The sequence below is a fragment of the Ambystoma mexicanum genome, chromosome 6q, assembly GCF_040938575.1.
Source record: "Ambystoma mexicanum isolate Mex_15411 chromosome 6q, UKY_AmexF1_1, whole genome shotgun sequence".
Classification (NCBI taxonomy): Eukaryota; Metazoa; Chordata; class Amphibia; order Caudata; family Ambystomatidae; genus Ambystoma; species Ambystoma mexicanum.
Window position 1 is genome coordinate 29,716,552 of NC_090937.1, and position 19,824 is coordinate 29,736,375.

The following is a 19,824-nucleotide window of genomic DNA, read 5'->3' on the forward strand; positions in this document are numbered from 1 at the left end:
CAAAGTAGAAGCAAACAGCTATCCAGCCGCCATGAACTTAATAGCCATTAAGGTTAGGAGTAAAAGGGGTACATCCCACAAATGAAATATACCACGAATAATAGCAGGTTGACATGGGAAACGGTGAAACTAAACATCACTCTTCCATTGATCTTGTCAGAAATCGTCCCACTTTTCAAAGTAGTTTTCTGCCAAGACAGAGTAAATGATCAGGTTCTATGGGACACCAATGCAACTCTAACAGATTCTGCATAATCTGACACAATCATACAGAATCATAGTTAAGGAAGCAAAGAGAAGAAATAGCAGATGGTTTGACCGGGAGCGCTGAATAAAAAGGTGAACTATTGGTAGAGTTAAAATCTAAATCACGCTGTGAACAAGAGACTATCCCAAGAATTAGGCAGGAGTACAAATAACTGATCAAAAGGAAAAAAAGTGTCATCCTTGAAAGATGGCAAAAGCTGAATGAGGAAATTGGACAGAAGGACCATACCCTTTTTGGCAGATGGCTTATGTGGGAGATAATGAGAAGGGCGACCCTTTTGAAGTGGCAATCGTAGAAGACCAGTGGTTTGCCCACTAAAGAGGACAGATGAATTTGGAGATATTCCACCAGTCTCTGTTGGCCAATGTGAGGGTGCCAATCTGGAAATTACCATGCAGGAGTAGGTTGTCCGGAGGTCACAACATGCGGGCAAAGCCCTTGGCCCTGATCTGATACCAGTTGACAATGTAAAAAGTAGAGTCCAAAGTATGGATTGTGTATCTCAAGTCCATAATGCAAGTTAGGTTAAGTGAAGGACATCTGGACACAAATTCTGATTGTTCCCATTTACAAGAAGGGACAGTAAATTACACCCCCATTTCCCTATTTAACGCCTCAGGGAAAATCTTTGGAAAGTTGATCCTGAAAAGGGTAGAGGAAAGGGCTATCGAGACGTATTGCATCAGTGATCTCCAAACCGGTTTTAAAAGGTACAACTGACCAGATTTTCAGATTAGGTACTCTGATTGAAAAAATGTAAGCTGGTTTGGGTATGCTATTTTTCTCATTTGTTGATTTGAAAACGCCCGTTATTTTAATTGTGGTGAGTAGCATGTCTGCAGATTGTACAGATTCCCACAAACTAGGTGAACGGAAAATTAATATTTTTATTCGCTGATAATGCAGTCCTCGTCTCTCACACAACCAGCTGACTCACTAGATTAGTATAACAATTGAGCGATTTTTGCATTAAAAAGGCCTGACCATTAACCTAGCAAAAACAAATACATGAGATGTGGGAAGAGAATGATGATAGTATTCTAATTTACCGATGAAAATAGAAGGTTTAATATTTTTACTATCTAGGCTTTAGATTTAGTAACCATGGCAAATTGTCCAGACACATTGAGAAATCTAAAGTCACACTTGACAAGTGAGGTATGGGAATAATGCAGTCGTTCCAGCACTGGAGGTGTATACATCGCAGGCCGTAAGTGTTAACCTATGGGGTGGAACTTTGTGGCCATAGTAATGTTGCAAGCCTAACCACAACGTAGAACTGATTCCTTAATACATTGCTCATGTTGCCTAAAAGCACACCAAACCACCTTTATATATCTTCAACTACACTTGAACCCCATAAGTGGCAACATGGCACTTAAACAGTTGCTATATTGGGCGACGCTGTGGTCAAGTAGTGAATCGATTACTTACAAGGAGGCCTTAATTTACCTACTGGGCTGTGAGGGGGCCCTGAATCTTCCTTGGGTCATTATATCAAATCACATCACTATTTTTTACCTGCTGCAGTTAGACTAATTTTGGGAGAACCCCATGTAACTGCATTAAAATAACACAGCGATAGTTAAAGCTGTATATAGGGACTGGGCAAAAGCTAGAAGAGTGACAAGCTGTTCTGCATTGGTGGTAGGCTGGAATTATTTCAAAGAAAAGCACTCTTACAAATGCAAGTTATTTAATGTACATCAAGTGTCTGTTGGAACACTCTCCTAACATGAAAATGAGACTGAACATCCATCCCAATCTCACCGCAAACAAATCTGTTGGCCATTTTGTGAGATTATTCGAATTGTGCCAACATATTCTGCTTGTTTGCCCAGGCTATTCTAAGATCCACCAGCCTAAATCATGGAATAAGGCTGTTGGCTGACGCTATTGTACTGTGAAAGAGTCTCCTGCCACCAGCAGGTGATATTTGGAGAAGGAGGAATGCCAAATTATTTGAACTCATTCGATAGTCTGTTTTCTTTTTTATTGAGTTGTATTGAACTCTGGGCATTTATGAAAGGTATTTGCTTTTATATGTCCTAGAGGAAATTGTGTTATATTAATTATGCATGTATTGATGTTATTGATTACATGTTTGCTCGTATGGCCTAAATGCCGAAATAAAGTATTGTTTGACGATGATGAAATAAACCAATTCTCAGATTACAGGTAAGTAATTTATTCATGTTTCTGAATGATTAAAATATTTTTTAATGGGCTGTGAGTTCCTCCCGGATCTGAGAGTATCCCACCAGTTCTGAATAACAAAGATATGCAGGCAAGTAGCTTTAACTGCAACTTTCTGAACATATGTTTGTTTTCCAGTTTGCCTACATTTTCTCACAGTATCAGTACTTTGTGTGCCCCGTGGACTACAGCAGTGAGACAAACAGATTTTCAACAGACTGTGAACCACCTGAAATCTTCCAACTGCAGAAGTATTCTGTTCCACCAGTGCTCCAGACTATTTCAGGATGGGTAAGAACAGATACTTTTCATTTTACAGGGCGCACAGCTGGTTAGATTAATTCATTGCTTGGACTTACGGAAAGCCAATGAATCTTAGCAAATAAAATGTACCAAATGGTGAATTTTCATTATGAGAAGAAAGTAGGAGTGATTTAAGCAAAGTGCGTAACTCGTTGAAGACTGTGGACGGGACAGTATATCTTAGTTTGTGCTAGATTATCCATTGTATTTTCAGAAGTAAATATGTTGTGCCTTGAACGAACAAAAGCATATATTCACCTGTGATTGCCTGGATACTTCCAGCACTTTTAAAGGTCTTAGTTTAAAGATTTAACCTTTAGATTTACGCCCTTTCATTTAAAAAAAAAAATACTTCACCGTATTAGGATAATTTACTGTTATTGTTTGTATTACAGAAAAGCGTGACCATGTACCCATTTCAGGTACACAGCATTGCCCTGTCAACATTTGCATCTTTAATCGGGCCATTTGGAGGCTTCTTTGCTAGTGGATTTAAACGAGCCTTTAAGATCAAGGTATGTTTACATGTGCAGGACTAAGTGGGCACTTAATGTAGAAATGTAAAGGACATTAGTAAATAAACCGCATGCACTGTACTCAAAACGTCATACAATTTAAAAAGGGAGCTCTGATAGCTTTCTAAAAGACTGCTTTCTAACAATTGAAAATGTTTGTCAGAACATGTTTGCCGTTACCAGCCCGACAGATAAACGTTTACTCCTAAAAATAGACACATATTCCTAATAAAAAGTAGAATAAAAACGCTGCTAACACACATATATACCTAACCTCTGTTAAAACCTAGATCATCTGCTTGCGTATATTGGAATCCGTGGTATTAGCAGAGCAGTAGCACAAGTACTCTAAATTGGAAGATAAACTTTAAGATAAATTGAATTTTTTTGAATATTTAGGTACATAGCATCAGGGATTACAAAATAATATTTAGGGGGTGCTGCCACACAGCAGGAGTGTCACCTGATATGTTGCAAGTCCAGCTCCACCGGGGTCGCCCCGCAAGCGGGTCCTGCGATGGGCAGGGTGTAATCAACATCGCCATCTGCCTCCATCGCCAGCCAGTGACCGAGCTCCTACTCGGAGGGGTAATCGCCCAACTGTCATGGCCACTGGCCGAGGGCCCATGTCTTTATCACCTACAGGGTCCAAATGGACCCAGTCCTGGCGCCTCTGGCACCAGGCTCATAAGAAAGTGTGCTTTGCACACTTTGTGCCTAAGGCACGTGCAGCAGGGCCAGGCGTGGCCATAGAAGATCATTGGGGAGCACATGCAAGAACCTCTGGGAGTGGCAAGGTGGAGCCACAAGGCGGGTCCAAAGGGAGGGGCCGGAGCTAGCCTATTTAAGGCCAACCCACACACATACTGGCGCTTTGCATTAGTCTGCCTTCTGCAGCGTAACGCTTACCGCCGTCCTTACCTGTTTTCCTTCCTCATCTCGTCGCACATCTTCCAGACTCCAGCTACTCCATTGCTGAAGGCGCACCTTACCGGATTCCAGCTACTCCATCGCTGAAGGCGCATTTGACCTGACTCCAGCTATACCATCGCTGCATGCGCACCTTACCTGTCTCCTGCACTCCATAATCTGCAGCGCATCACTTCTTACCTGATTCCATAGTCATCGGAGTTGGAGCGATTTCTCACCTGTTCCGGACGTCCAGCTACGTGGGAGCTCATCTTCCATTCTTCATCTTCGCGGAACCCTCCATCCTGCAGCCGCGGACTGGCCTTCGAACAGTCCTCAGCTCGACGTCGCCAGACTTCTCCTGCAAGAGAAAAGAACACAACAGGTTAGAAGTTGCATAAATAACTAACGCTCGGCCGCGCCATACCTGAGCCTAGCGTTCTACCCTGACAGACAACTTACCATCCAATTCTAAGGCTTCATCATCCTCTGGGGAATCACTGGACTCTCTCCAAACTCTACGAACTATAATCACGGCAAAAGACATTATAGTAAGAATACGAACAATAATCATTGCTGAACACTCACCTTCTAAGTGGTCGGTCACAGCCGGTCTGGGTTGCCACTTCCACGGGCCAGTGAAGCAACTAGGTCCACCCCAAGCGCCGCCCCAAGCGCCCCTGCTACAAGAAGCAGAATGGAGAGCCCATCAATGCAAAAAAAACAGGTGAGCTTGCATGGGAAAACGCTTGCTAACTTCATTCCGGCACAAAAGGATAGAGGGGAATCACGAATCTACCACGCCCTTCTCATTGCCTCTCTTCTTCTCTCAGGGTCACTACCAGCATCCAGAGCACTTGACTTCGCAGCAGCTGGGGGAGAGAACGGATCCAAGGGAGCCAAGTCCAGGGAGGGCTCCAACCGTGCCCCTTCGTCCCCGCACAAACCAGGTGAGCATAACACCAACCCAGCTACGCTGCGGGAGAAGCCCGAGAAGCCAAGGACTGAAGAAAAGGCAGCCAACCTGCCCAAGAAGGCCCAGGTGGCACAGGAGAAGTCATCGTCGACGATTGAGCTGGTGGCGGCTGCTCTCAAAAAAGCGAAAGGGGCTGACCCTGTGAAGGTAACCCCTATTTGCGCCCAAAGTGTCTCTGATTCTGAGGCGGGAAGCCTCCACTGTGACTGTGGCAAGGCCGGCTGGCACGCCGGAGAAGAGAATACTGTCTGAGACCGGCTCCGACCCCTCAGGGTCCAAAAAGGGGGGGGGGGGGGGAGTGGAGAAGTCCCTGCAAACGGTCCAAGAGGAAGTGAAGGAGGATGGCGATGGGGCCTAGCACTCCGGTCACCAGTTCCGTTGAGGGATCCATCCCTGGACATCCTTTTGACCCTGCACTCTTTGGTTGCTGAAATCCAGAGAAGGATGCCGCAGGCCCCGGTTCTTTTGGCCCCCGACCAGCCTCCGCCTAAGAGGAAGCATCATCCAACGCCCTCGTTTGGGCATCCGCGTCGGGTGCCCGCCCCCAGTGGACTGGGATACGGGGACGGCCACAGCGACCATGGACGACTAAATCGTCATGGCGGATGAGGTGGGGTCGTTCCATTCCATGGTCGCCAAAGCTTCAGAACTTTTCCAGCTTACGCCTGAGGAGACCAAGAAGGAGGCTTTCCTGTACATGAGGCATGAGGCCAAAAGGAAGACCATCATGGCGGTACCCTTGCTGGACGACGTGTGGGAGGAGGGTCTGGCTCTCTTGAACCCCTGCCCGGCCAAGCGGGATATGCTGGAGAAAAAGTACCGGGTGCCGGAATCTGCACCCAAGTGCCTACGGTTGCAACCATTGCCGGACTCAGTGGTGTCGGCGACTGCGAGGAAAAGGTAGTTGAATCATTTATCATAGTCCTTGGTCCCTCCTGACAGTGAGGGGAAAAAGTTTGCCATGGGGTGGAAGGTTATCTACACCGCTGAGTCAACCATCAAGGCGCCCAATGCACGGGCGATCATGGCCAGGTAAGACTGGGAGCTGTGGTACAAGCTTGGTCCGATTCTGGTGTTCCTTCCCGACAACAACCAGGTGGAGGCGATAGCCCTCTTCCAGGAGAGAGAGGTAGCTTCGGACCATGCCATCACTGTGGCACTGGACATCGCTGACACAGGTTTCCGGCAGATGGGGAACAGTGTCTGCCTCTGTTGTCAAGGTTGGTTGAAGGCCTTGAATTTCCACCAGGAGATCAGGCAAGAGTGCTGGACATGCCTTTCGATGGGGATAACCTTTTTGGGAAGGTTGTTGACGAAACCCTGCATACTATAAAGGTGGCTAGAGACGGCCCATGCCCTGGCCATGCTCCAGTCACCGCGCTCTTCCTTTCGCTGCTCTGGAGAAAAGTCAAGCAGATTGTCGTAGGGCTGCTCCTCGTACCACCAGCCCTCCAGGTCCACGAATCAGGAGGCCTACAGAGACCGTTCCAAGGCCTGCGGTGGAGATGGTTCGCGCCGCTGTCACCAAAGCAGTACTGAATTGGCCAGGACGTCGGGGCACCCACCCATGCACACCGGTGGGAGGCCGGCTGACTGGATTAGTCAGCGAGTGGAAGAAGATCTCCAACAGATTGGTCCTGGACACTCTCACCCACGGACATACCCTGGAGTTTCAGCACAGATGTCCGCGGATCCCTCCGTTGGCACGGCAGGAGCAGCACATCCCTCAACTCTTGGAGGAACGACGGGGCATGCTGCAAAAAGCGGAGATAGAGCTGGTTCCGGGGCTCCTGATTCTACTCCAGATCCTTTAGTCATCCAAAAGAAGGCTAGGGGCTAGAGGTCCATTCTGGACCTGCGACGTCGCAACAAATACCTGAAGTCCCAAAAAATCAGGATGGTCACGTTGCAGCACGTTCTTGGACAACTGGAGGAAGGGGACTTCTTGACGTTGCTGGACCTGGAGGACGCCTACTTCCATGTCCCCATTCGCAAAAAGCACTGAAAGTTCCTACGCTTCGTGGTGCAAGGGCGGCACTACCAGTTCAAGGCCCTCTCCTTCGACCTGAAGTCAGCCCCCAGGGTGTTCATGAAGTGCCTGGCACAGGTGGCAGCCCATCTGCGTCTACTAGGGATACACCTGGACGACTGGCTCATTCGGGCCAGTTAGCGAGAGTCGGCCATCGGACACATGGAGACTACCGTCCAGCTGCTGACAGATCTGGGATTCTCCATCAGTTATCCAAAGTCCTGCTTGACGCCATCGCAGAACGCTCTGTTCCTAGGAGCTAGACTCCATACAGTCTCCTGCCTAGTGCTACCCTCGGAGGAGAGGGTAGCAGCCGTTCTGGGGAAAGTGCAACGACTGTCACTGAACACCCCCACGGTGCGGGTCATCAAGTCGCTTCTCGGCATGATGTCGTCTTGCATCTACCTTATCTGGCTCTGCAGGTTACAGATTCAACCTCTTCAGGAGTTCCTGGACGCTCGCTGGATTCAGGTGTCCGGAAGTTTTGTGGACAAAAGCCCGCTCGACGAGGAGGTCCATCTGTCAATTCGGTGGTGGGGCGTTCACTCGGCCACCTGGGGCACTGTTAGGCAGAATTATATGCAGTACCCTTTGGGAACACCACACACAATTAAGACTACAAGTGACAGTACAAATTCACCTTTGGTACAAGCCTGTACTACACTGTTAAAGTGGTACAGTAGCGGAGCAGCCAGACTTATCTCAAGAGTAAGTGAGCAGTACAAGATAGTTACACAAAGGACAGCAATTACTATGATTCAGGCAAACACTGACTCAAGGTTTTCAAGTAAAAGAATATACATTTATTTCACTCTTCAGTTGTATAACATTACACTATTATAAGCAAGTCAAAAATCACAATCTTAATACACCACACCACTTCCCTTAAATTCCAGACAAGTTAAGCTCACAAAATGAAGTGGTAGCAAAACGGCACTCCAGCAATTTAAAAGGGAGGGAAAGACAGTTACCAACAGGTAAGTACTCGGGGCAATTGAACAAGAGGAACTTCAGTGAGGAGATCAGCTAGAAAAGGCTTAAGGCCAAAGTCAATGGGTCCAAAGTCTTTTGCTCAAGATCACACAATACAGGGTAGTTTGCGGTAAGGTTTGTGGCACAGATTCCGGACGAGGTTGGTTGGTAGACAAGTTAGCTCAAAGAGAAGAGAAGGACAAGCCTTCGGATTAGCAAAAGATTTAAAACACTTTTACCGCGGTTGAAAGAAATGAGCAATCGGACTTGCACAGTACCTTAAAATGGAGAGGGAGCTTTAGCTGAGGCGGACGTTCCTGGTGTTTCCTGCAGGCTCACGGTTCCTGAAGCAACTGTCGGGCTGACATGAAGTAGGAAGACTGGAGGGTCCTGCGCCACCCAGGGGAGACGCCAGCAGCAGAGCAAAACAACAAATAAAAGGTGCACTCCTTAAAATCCAAGCAGGGTCCGACCTTCCTGGCTATCCAGCCCACTGTAGCTCTGTACACACAAATTCGACCAGAGGAGGGGTCCTGGCTTGTAGTTTGGGCGATCTGGTTGGTCCCACCAGCTCAAAGGAAGACGTTTCCTGGAGGATCTTCTGTCGTCAGATTCGGAGATTCAAACCTGCAGCAGGGCTTCACCGGGCGGTTCAGTCGTGGTAGGGGTCCTCTTCTTCCAGTTCCTCGTTGGTTCTTTCGTTCCAGTGGCGACTCTGCTCTTCCAGTCCCAGAGACCTGCTTTTTATGCAGTTTTCCCCCATTCATACAGCCTGGCTGTCAATCACACAGCAGGGTGACTGGCCTGGCAAGGCCAGTCCCCTTAGCCAATCAGACAAGAGTGCAACTTGGGTTACCAGGGGAACCCATGGCAGGGGTCCGAAGATCCCTCCCTCACATCCTGCCTACGTAGACTTTCTGGCGCCTTAAGGAGGGCTTCTGTGTAGAAGCCCGCGAAAAGACGGCGAACAAAGCAATCATCCCCGGTTTGGCGCGTAGAGAAAAACACGAGAGACTTTAACAAAAAGAAATGGCGAATAAACCCAGCCAGAACCAAAATAAAATGTATTTGGTCAAGCGGGTTTATGTTCGAGGCTAATGTAATAGCCTAAAACATTACCACATTTATATAAGATAATCGCGGTGGAAAAGTTAGGGTAGATACCACTGCCACCAGCCAAGTCTTAATGTTAAGGGAGCGAAACAAGGCTCCAAGAGGCACAGACAAAAAGGGATAAGAGTTAACCCTTTCCAATACTCAATGTAAGATGGGGTGTACTGGGTCTGTGGTTTAAAGAGACTACATAAAGTTAATGGCAACTTTACATGTTTCTGGGGGACAGTAGTCGGCCCCAGAAAAATTGAGTCATTGGGAAGTCTGAAAGACAACCCTCTGTCACTGCACTGTAGGCGCTGTGTAACGCACACAAAGTGGTGCTCATGGAGTAGGTGAGGCTCCAGAGCCCAAGATCACACAAAAAGTAGAAACACACATAGCAAAACACATGTAAGAGTGGGACAAAAGGCACACTCTTACCAGGTGAAAAAATAAATCCTAGGAATCCAACAAAGCTGCTGAGGGACTCGGTAGGTAAGGGAAATTAACCATTTATGAGAATTCTCCCTAACAGGCACAGGGTTCCAGAGCCCCTCGTACCAGGAGACCCTCACCACGGATGCTTCCCAGGAAGGTTGGGGAACCCACACTGGATGTCTGCACGCAATGGGCCTGTGGCAGGCAGAGGAGAAGGATCATCACATCAATATCCTGGAGCTGAGAGCGGTGTTCTGGGCCCTCAAGTCATTCCTTCCATCTCTGAACGGCAAGGTGGTGAGGATCGCCACGGACAAGACCACCATGATGTTCTACATCAGAAAGCGGGGGGGCACTGATCCCCAGCGCTCTCCAAAGAGGCACAGGACCTGTGGCACTGGGCCGTCGGACAAGAGATGTTCCTTGTCCCCTTTGACCCGGCGGGAGTCAAGAACACCATAGCCGACTCCCTCAGCAGGGAGTTGCGCTCCTGCCACGAGAGGGAACTTCGGCAGGTCCAGGACCAGGTGGACCGCATCTTCATCAAGTGGGGCAGGCCCCAGATCGATCTGTTTGCGACAGCGCCGAACTCCAAATGCCAGATGTTTGGCAGCAGGTTCTACCAACCGGGGAGCATGGAGGAACGCGTTTCCCCTGTTTGCTCCTTCGAATCATCAATCAACTCACAGTGCTGATGCAGGATGATACTAATCGCCCCGGCGTGGCCAAGGCAGATTTGGTACCCGGACCTTCTCAGGCTGTGGGTGTTGCCTCTGGTCACAGGTCTGCTCACCAGAGAAGGAGGCACAATCCTGTATCACGACCCAGGATCGCTGAACCTGAGGGCTTGGCTCCTGCAGCCCTAGAGTTTGGAGGAAATGAGTTGCCAGCAGACTGCAGAGAGGTCCTTGCCAAGGCCAGAACATCATCTACTTTGAAGTGCTATGGTCACAAGTGGAAGCGTTTTGCTACGTGGTGCCGGTCACAGGCTATCACCCCTGAGGGTCACGGCCCTGTAGATTCTTTCATACTTGTCCTTTGCCAAGGCGGGACTGGCACATGCCTCGATCAAGGTGCATCTGGCGGCTATCTCCCGCTACACCAGATCTCCAGGAAGATCTTCTCTTTGGTCCCACCGTCTCGTCAAGGAGTTCCTCAAAGGACTGTTTCGATCTTCCCCCGGTGAAGGCTCCTGCCCCAGCGTGGGAACTCAACGTGGTGCTGATGAGGCTCATTGGGTTGGCGGGGGGGGGTCCTTCGAGCCTATGCATCAGGCCCCTCTTAAGTTCCTCTCGTGGAATATGGCTTTCCTTATGCCCATCACCTCTGCCAGGAGGGTGGGTGAGATCCAGGCCCTATCCTGCAAACAGCCATATCTGACTTTCCACGAATCGAGGATGGTGCTGCAGACGCACCCTCTTTCATGCCGAAGGTTTTGTCGGAATTCCACCTCAACAAGCCTTTGCTGCTACCTGTTTTTTTTTCTCCAAAGCCTTAGTCACTGGCTGAAAGGACCTTGCACTCGATGGACATTGCTTGTGCTCTGAAGTTCTACGTGGCACGCACAAAGAGTTTTCAGACGACGTCTCAACTGTTTGTGAACTTTGGTCCTGTGAACCATGGGAAGGCCTTGTCCAAGGCTTCCATCTCCAAGGTGGCTTTCTGGCTGCATCACGCACTGTCATTAGTTGGAGAACCGACCGCTGCCCGGCCGTCCAAGAGCCCACTTCACCATAGCAATCGCTGCGACAACAGCGTTCCTGTCTAGTGTGCCCCTGCTGGACATTGCAGGGCTGCTACGGAGAGTTCCACGCACACCTTCACGAGATTCTACTGCATCGACAGGGATTCCAGGGTGGCGGCCAGAGTCGGCTAAGCAGTACTACGCAACCTGTTCGCTTGAGGTGAGCCTGTTCCTGGGGTCAGAGTATTTGCTTCTGTTGAGGCTTGCCAACTCCCGTGTTTGTGTAATATTGTATTGCTATGTATTCTTTATTCATGAGTATGTGAATCCATGCCAGACCCCATGCTGGAAAAGGAACAAGTTACTTTCCTGTAATTATTGTTCTCCAGCATGGGTCTGGCATGATTCACATGCAAACCCTCTCTCCTACCCCTCTGCGGATCTTCGTCATACTGCCACTTTACGTGCTTACCAAATTTGAAGATGGCTGCCAGAGGAGGGGCTTAGGGAGAGTACTGTCATTGGCTGAGGGCAGTATGACCCAGAGTACAGTGATTGGTTTAGAGGAGAAATGCAGTTTGTAAGTGAAAAGTTTTTTTTCTTTTACCGAGGATTCCTGGCCTGACGGGGAATATTCATGAGCATGTGAATCCATGCCAGACCCATGCTGGAGAACAATAGTTATAGGTAAGTAACTTGTTCCTTAGTTTGTGTTTCCCTGATCTGAAAAGCAACCAATAGTCTATTACATCCTTAGGTTTTACTTACCTGGAATAGCTGTGTGCAATTCTTAATAAGTTACTGGGGGTTTTACTAACCTTGGTCTGCCTTGTCATCCCAAAATAAGTAGTTATTGCTTACCTTAGTCTGTGTTCCACTGATCTGAAAACCAACTGTAATAGTTCATTACAAAAGGGATTTTACCTGCCTAGAATAGCTGTGTGCCATTCTTGAAGTGTTTTTTAGGTGTAGCTGACCTTGGTCTGCATCGTGCATCCTAAGTTGGTGTAAATATTTCTTGCTTATCTTAGACTGTGTTCCACTGAGCTGAAAAGCAACTGTAATTGTATATTACACCAAAAGGTCTTACTCACCTAGTATAACTGTGTGTTATCACAAATGTAGTTATGTATATTCAATGAAAAAACTTTGTTAGGACGTTATGGTTAAGTTGCGCTACTAAAAACCTATGAAAATCAGTGAAAAAAACTTTGTTAAAGGGACGTTATGGTTCCAGGTAAAACCGAAAAACCCCTGAAATTCGCCAGTTATAAGCTAAGCAACCATAACTCGCGCCACCACAGTGCACTGCTAAGACTAACACCCAGGACGTCACTGATGACATCACATGTGCATTTACCTTTCATGAAAAGTCTGTACATGGGATTCTTATTGTAATGTTAATAAAAGTAGTGTCAAGGATCATTGGAATAAATACCCTGAGGTACGCAGTGCATTAAGCAATGAATTAATCCAAATAGCATTGTATTATGAAGTTTTTTCCAATATACTAAGGTACACATGAAGTAACATAGGCATAGTTTGCAGGAGACATGATGGAGATGCAATATTAATAATCTTGCCATGTTAAATACTAAAATTATAAATGCTTTCATATTAGAGTTTTGCATACTGTGAAACATTTAATAAGTACCTAATAAAACCCACTTACTACATTATTGCATTACTGCACACAAAACACACAGACAACTACACATACAAATATGAGCATATACAGGGAAAGTGAAGTAACCCAACTGATTATCTTCATGCACAGAAATGATTGCTCTGCTTCAAAGCTACTACTTCCCTATCTATAACTATCACATATTGTGATTAGGCCCTAAGGATAGTAGTGTAAGTGCAATGTGTACAAATATGAGCATATCCAGGGAAAGTACAGTAATAAAAAAACAGAACTATAAAACAGTGGTGATAACCTTACTAATATTCATGCATAGAAAGCATTGCTTTCTTCCAAGTCTGTGTTGTCCCCTTTGTATATGTTTCATATGCTGTGAGTGGACCCTAAGTGAATTACTGTAAGAACATATTTGAAGTATAAGTCTACAAATATAGTACTTTTAGAATGTTTAGTTCCTGACTGTTACTGGCCCAGATATATCCATATAGGAAAAAAGAGTGAGCCAGACATGTGATGTCATCAGTGATGTCCTGGGTGTTAGTCTTAGCAGTGCACCGTGGTGGCGTGAGTTATGGTTGCTTAGCTTACCATAACTGGCAAATTTCAGGGATTTTTCGGTTTTACCTGGAACTATAACGTCCCTTTTAACAAAGTTTTTTCATTGAATTTCATAGGTTTTTATTAGTGCAACTTAACCATAACGTCCCCTTAATAAAGTTTTTTCATTGAATTTCATAGGTTTTTATTAGTGCAACTTAACCATAACGTCCCTTTAACAAAGTTTTTTTCCGTGAATTTCATGAGTTTTTACCAGTGCATGCTATTTTCCTACAACTTAGTCAAATCATACTTACCCAATATAGCAATATTTTTGTCCCATTTACAAAGTGTCACCTTAAAACTGCCATTTGCCACCTTCCGGAATCATTTTTAACACTTCTATATACTTTAAACTAGTTTTGCATCTGCAAAAGTCTACGAACCTCTGACTTCATAGCAGACCTTCTGGACAGTGCCACATGACCATACGCTGGCGTGCGGCATGATGACATGTCCGAGAACCCATCCGGAATTCACGATAAGATCTCTGCTTCGCGGAGAGTTCAGAACTTCATTTTCTACTGATCTAGGAACTTTCAACTTCAAAATTTCCCTTGCACAGCTCCAACACCTACTCATCCATTAACAATCTAGTACACAGTACATACTTTTAGCAAAACTGCTATTCATCTTAAAATGGCATCAGCTAATTCCATCCCTCCTGCCCAAGAGCCACCACCACTGCTGTAATCAAGGAGCATGAGAAACACTGCCCCCTACCTTAGGAATAAAACGCTCACAACATTCCCTTGTCCACCTACCCCTCCATTTTAGTGTTTGGTTCCTCTTCCCTCATTTCCCTCCCCACCTTTCGTTCTCCGCTCTCCTGCCAAATAAAATACATCCAAAAACAACAAAAGACATATTCCTTTAGGAAGCACCTTTCAGAGTTAAAAAATAGAACTAAAAAAACATGTATAGACTCCATCTACTTTATATTTCTCAGTAAAGTACATAGACTCAATAAGATTTTCCAACATTGCCATTTGCATTTTGTGTTATGCTAATGGGAATATTGTGGCGTTCATCCTCCATTCAAGGGACTGGATTGGTGGATACCGGCCCAGCAGCCCAAGTTATCAGCCCAAGCGACGTGAGGGTGGATAACAAGGTCTCTGGACCATTATCCCCCCATTCCAGCCGCTGAAATGGGGGATGAAGGCCATTAGCACCCCAGGTTTCCAAAGCGGGAACCCGGGGTGCTAAAAAAGAGGATTTTTCTTCCTACACTGGGATGCCTGCGGCGTCCCGGTGTAGGAAGGAACATCCTTTTCCAAGATGGCCTCCATGGAAAGGGAAGGCGAGGGTTCCATACATGGCCCTCTTTGCTTTCCATTGCAGCCTGCAGAAGGCAAAAGAGAACCCTATTACCATAAGCACATTTTCTTCCCTTTCAGATCTATCCTAATTTCGAATAACTTTACCACAAAGCCAGTCCCAGGTGGACATGGCCACTTGAATCCTATGTTTTGTCCCTTGTGGTCATGGCCAGTTGCTAGATTGTCTGGACCATGACCTTATTCCATGACCCGGCAATCTGGCCACTGCCCATGGCCACAGGCTACCCCTCAGTCATTAAAGGTATACCACTATTTTTGTAGCTACATTATGACACTTGTCAAATAATAAAACACTGGCACATTTGCAAAACCATGCTTGTAGGTCCTTGCCAATGCTCCTTACGCAAGTTTGCTGGAAATCCACCCATGTTTTATTTTTTCAAAAGGGTCAAATGTATGCACATACAATCGTCAAATAACCTAGCCTCCAATTGACAAAATCCAGTCAGACTTTACGAAAACATCTATACTTAGATCTATAATCGTTTTGAAAACCTTTGTGTAGATTTGTCAAATGACACCACATTTATAAGCCTTTGCAATATTTTGGGCCCCCCTCTAATTTTACTCCCTCTTGACAGAATCCCACCAAACTTCGCAAAAACATGTATATCTAGATCTATTATCAGTTTGCCAAATGAAGTGTAGATTCGTCAAATGGCACCTCATTTATAAGCCTTTAGATTATTTGGGACCCCCCCTCTAATTTTGCCCCCTCATGACAGAATCCCACCAAACTTTGCATACTCTCTCAGAATCGGGTCAGGAATATCATGCAGTTCCATTAGGTGGCGCCAAAGTTATAAGCCATCCAAGAACTGCATTTCACCAACCCTTTAATGCTGAGGTGTCCGCTAACTTTCACAGGACTGTTCGCGAACATCCGAACTGTTCGCGTACTTTTGTGGCAAAAAACACCTGTTTTTTTGCTTCTTGCAGCCATATCCCATCCCATCCTCATCACCCCTCACCTCCCCAGAGATTATTTCATAAGTTTGACAACTGCAATGTTATGTTTTTTAATATGTTTTTACCGTGATGTCCACGGACAGCGGCGAAGTCCGCGAATCCAAGATGGCGGGCGTTTCCAAAAATCTGACGCACTTCATGCTCTTCATCATCCAATCAGCGAACATGTTGCATTTCCGCGGACATGACGCAAGATGATTATCCAATCAGGACACTCTCCACGCACCGAACAGGGAAGTGTGTCCGCGGACCGGACATAGGTATCACTAATTTTTTGTGACCTACTTTTTGGTCATTTAAAAAAACTACTGGACGGATTTTCACCAAATTTACAAAAGCACGCTTTCGGGACCAAGCTGCTGCTCATGGTCCAAATTTGGTGAAAATCCGTCCAGCGGTTTGGGCTGTTGGCGTGAGCAAAGTTTTTTTCCCCATTCAGTCTATGGGAAAAAGACATTTTGGGACCCCTCCTATAACTTTGCCCCCCACTGGACCAAACCTCACCAAACTTTGCAAAACAAATCAGAGTGGGCTATATACTTTGTATGCAAAGTTTGGTGAGGATTCGTCCAGGGAGAGCGAAGATATAAGCCGCCCAATAAGTGTTCTTCCTACGGAAACAGCAACTTAACCATAACTACACAGCCACTACCGTGGCTGTGTAATACTGTGCTTTGAATCAGTGTTCCACTATTCAGAAAAGTATCCTGGTAACAGGGTTGGTTGATTGTGTGATTTCTTTGAGTGCCACTGCATAACTGACAGGGATTACTACCCTTGTATTACAGAAAGTAATCTAAAAGTAACTAATGGTTTTTACTCCCTATGAATAGGATTGGCCTATGCTAAATGTGTATGATGGGTTTGAATTCCCTAGAATTACTGTTGGTATTCTGAAGGTTTATGCTTTGGTCTGTGTACCTTCAAGCATTGTGCTGTAAAGTGTTTATTACTCAATAACCAGTACTTGCCCCAAGACTTAACTAGGCCTACTTGTATTTATAATAAACCTTTATTTCGTATAATACTTCTGGTTGTCAGTGTTTCTATTGAATCTTTGGTATACAACATGTTACTTTCCTACAGCCCTCTCTCCCTCCTAAAATAAGCCTGGCTGCTCTCTCCACGCTACCATACACTCTGGCGGTACAGCCTTATACTTAGTGGAGTCTTGTACTGTCTCAGTTGAATGGTTTTGCTTAGATACTACTCCTTCCCTCCCCATGACATCACCCAGATTAGTAATACCTTTAACCATCCAACCTTTTTACCTCTAAAGGAGCTCAGCCCTGGGTGCATCCTGTTACCCCAATTGGCATGTTTATTGGCTGTTTACTTCCCCGTTTTACCCAATATCTTGCGCCAAGCCTTAATCACAAGTTTAGACGCAGGTGAGCAGAGCATCTAGTACCCCCTTCAGTAGAACACCCAATTTAGTTCCAAGGAGCCCATGGCTCATCGCTGTCCTAATTGCAGGGTTATTTGCATCCAGAAAGAGCCAATCATTGTCGACCATTAGCGGGGTCACCAGAAATCGCTCTTAAAAGTAGGTAAGATGATGCTCCCTTCCCAGACAGGATAATGTACCGAGGGATATTCTCAGGACCTCAGACCCCTAGCAGTTTTTGGATGCCCCTTCCTACTTTGCTGAACTCCTGAACAGGGATATGAAATGGTATAGGAGGTGGGGAAAACTTGGAAAATCTATCTTTTTAAATAAAGCTAGGGTCCCCATCAGTGACCATCTCTTGACCGCCAGCTGAAACTCAGATACCAGAGGGCCCGTTACTACCTTAGAAACTACTCTTTGAACCTGATACCCTGGTACTTAAATCATCCCCCGGAGAGCCACAGTCTCACCCATTGCATTTTTCCCCTTCTCCACTCGAGACCAAATAGCATGCCAATTTCTTCCAACTCACTCTGAGCCACTATGGGGACCAGATTTGTTTACTAGGTCTACTACCCTGCGTACTGACACTGCAGGGTCGCTCAACAATTAAAAGGACATGGTCCACAAGTAAGGAGGCTTGGTCTTTGTGGACCTGGGCCAGACAGTCTGTAAGAGGTATTGCACCTAACCCTTTCCCTAATGGCTCTATCATCTGTGCAAAGGGAAAAGGAGACAACCCTGTCTCATCTCTCTATCCAAGAGAAACTTTCTTAAGAGATGGCAGTTGACCCAGGAGAGACCAAATGAATGGCTATTTGATCGTATTGAAGGCCTTCTAAGTCTCGAGAGCCATAAGGACCACAATTGTTGGTTGGAGAGGGATCCAGCGAATCCAGCCAGTCCCTAAGCCACGGATAGCCAATGTAGTTTCCATCACATGTATATTCCAGGACTGGTGCGAGTGCATCAAGTGGGGAAGAATCAGTAGTAGTCTGTTGGAGAGAATTATTGCTAGGATTTTAAGCTCACCATTTAATAGGGAGCTGGGCCGGCCTGTATGATTCACATCATCCCAGGCTTTTGCCCTTCTTATGAATTGGCCATATTGTGGATGCTCTCAAATCTTGGGATAGTGTTCCATCTGCCATGCAACTCCTCAACATGTTTAGAAGTTGTTAAACAACATCCTCAGTCAACTTCTACCTACATCTCCATCGGGAAACGCTCAGTTTGAGCCATATATACCCTTGTAATTGTTGGATGTTTCGTTCCACTATTATCATCGGAACCACTTCTAATTCTTCCCTTTGGGTCATCGTTAATTGCTTGATTCGTAGAATGTTCATGAACTCGTCCATTGTGCTATTGTCGTCTTTTGCACAGCTTTTGGAAAGTTTGGCGTAAAAGGCTGCAAAGGTTTCTGAAATGTCATTGAATGCCGTTATAGAAAATATTTTATTCTGAAATAAATTAAATTGCTAGAACTTGCTGCAAGAATTTACTTCTGCCACTGCCATAGGGCTGTTCTCTCGATGCAATGATCAGAACATAGCTTATGTTTGGCCACCCTGTTGTTACTACTCCCTTATAGCTTAGTTTGTTCATTGTTCGGTGTGGCCTGACAGGTTTATTTCTGCATGGCTATCCTTCTGTTGAGAGCAAGATGAGCAGGTGAAGGATGCAGGACTATTATAAACCGGATAGGTTCTTTTGATTCATAGGATCCTTCAGGTTATCTGTTCTTGTGCTACCTGCAGCTCAGGGTAGATTTGCCCCACCCTGTTCCTCTACCCTTTCCTCCCCCCTATCCCATTGGATACATTGTCCCCCCGCCTCCTTAAGTACCTGCTCCTTTTCTGAATGAACTGTAGCATTTTAATAAAACGTTCACTTTGGGCCTGAAATATGGTTAAAAAAACTGCATCGACAGGTAGATAAAAGCTATTTTTGGTGTGGCACTATTTTAACTTTATGTGGAAGGGTGGAGTTAATTTCTCGAAATCCCATCCCTCATGGCTCCACTCACTATTTTGCAAACTTAAAGAAGATAATTTCCCAATAATGTCAGTAGTAGCTTCGAGATGTGATTTATGTTTGTTGATTGCACTTTATATTAATTTCTGTTTTTTTTTTTTTTGTTTTTTTCTCAAGGACTTTGCTAACACTATACCAGGGCATGGAGGGATTATGGATCGTTTTGATTGTCAATACTTGATGGCTACTTTTGTTCATGTATACATCACCAGCTTTATAAGGTATAATTTTACTTTTATTTTTTCATGTTCTATCTAGTGTGGCACTGCCTCAGTTGCAGAACATTCTATTTCTATATGCAATGTTCTCTTGCAAGTAATATTTCAAGCACAATTTTGCTTCACTACTTCACGCTGAAAGCAGATTTTGCTATATCCCATGTATCCATGAAGCTATATCGAAGAAGGAACAATTGGGCAAAAAGGAGTCCAGGCAATGCTGGAGGTGCAAAAAGCAGA

General features: G+C 45.7%; 1 protein-coding gene across 4 annotated transcripts in view; it reads left to right on the forward strand.

Moving 5' to 3' along the window:
* CDS1 (CDP-diacylglycerol synthase 1) overlaps positions 1-19,824 on the forward strand; it is an 865,373-nt gene that overhangs the window by 813,341 nt on the left and 32,208 nt on the right. For all 4 annotated transcript variants that reach the window (XM_069630399.1, XM_069630400.1, XM_069630402.1 and 1 more), the window contains 3 exons: positions 2,603-2,755; positions 3,163-3,282; positions 19,484-19,587. In XM_069630399.1, the coding sequence (XP_069486500.1) occupies positions 2,603-2,755; positions 3,163-3,282; positions 19,484-19,587 (377 nt within the window). The remainder of the gene's footprint in view (positions 1-2,602; positions 2,756-3,162; positions 3,283-19,483; positions 19,588-19,824) is intronic.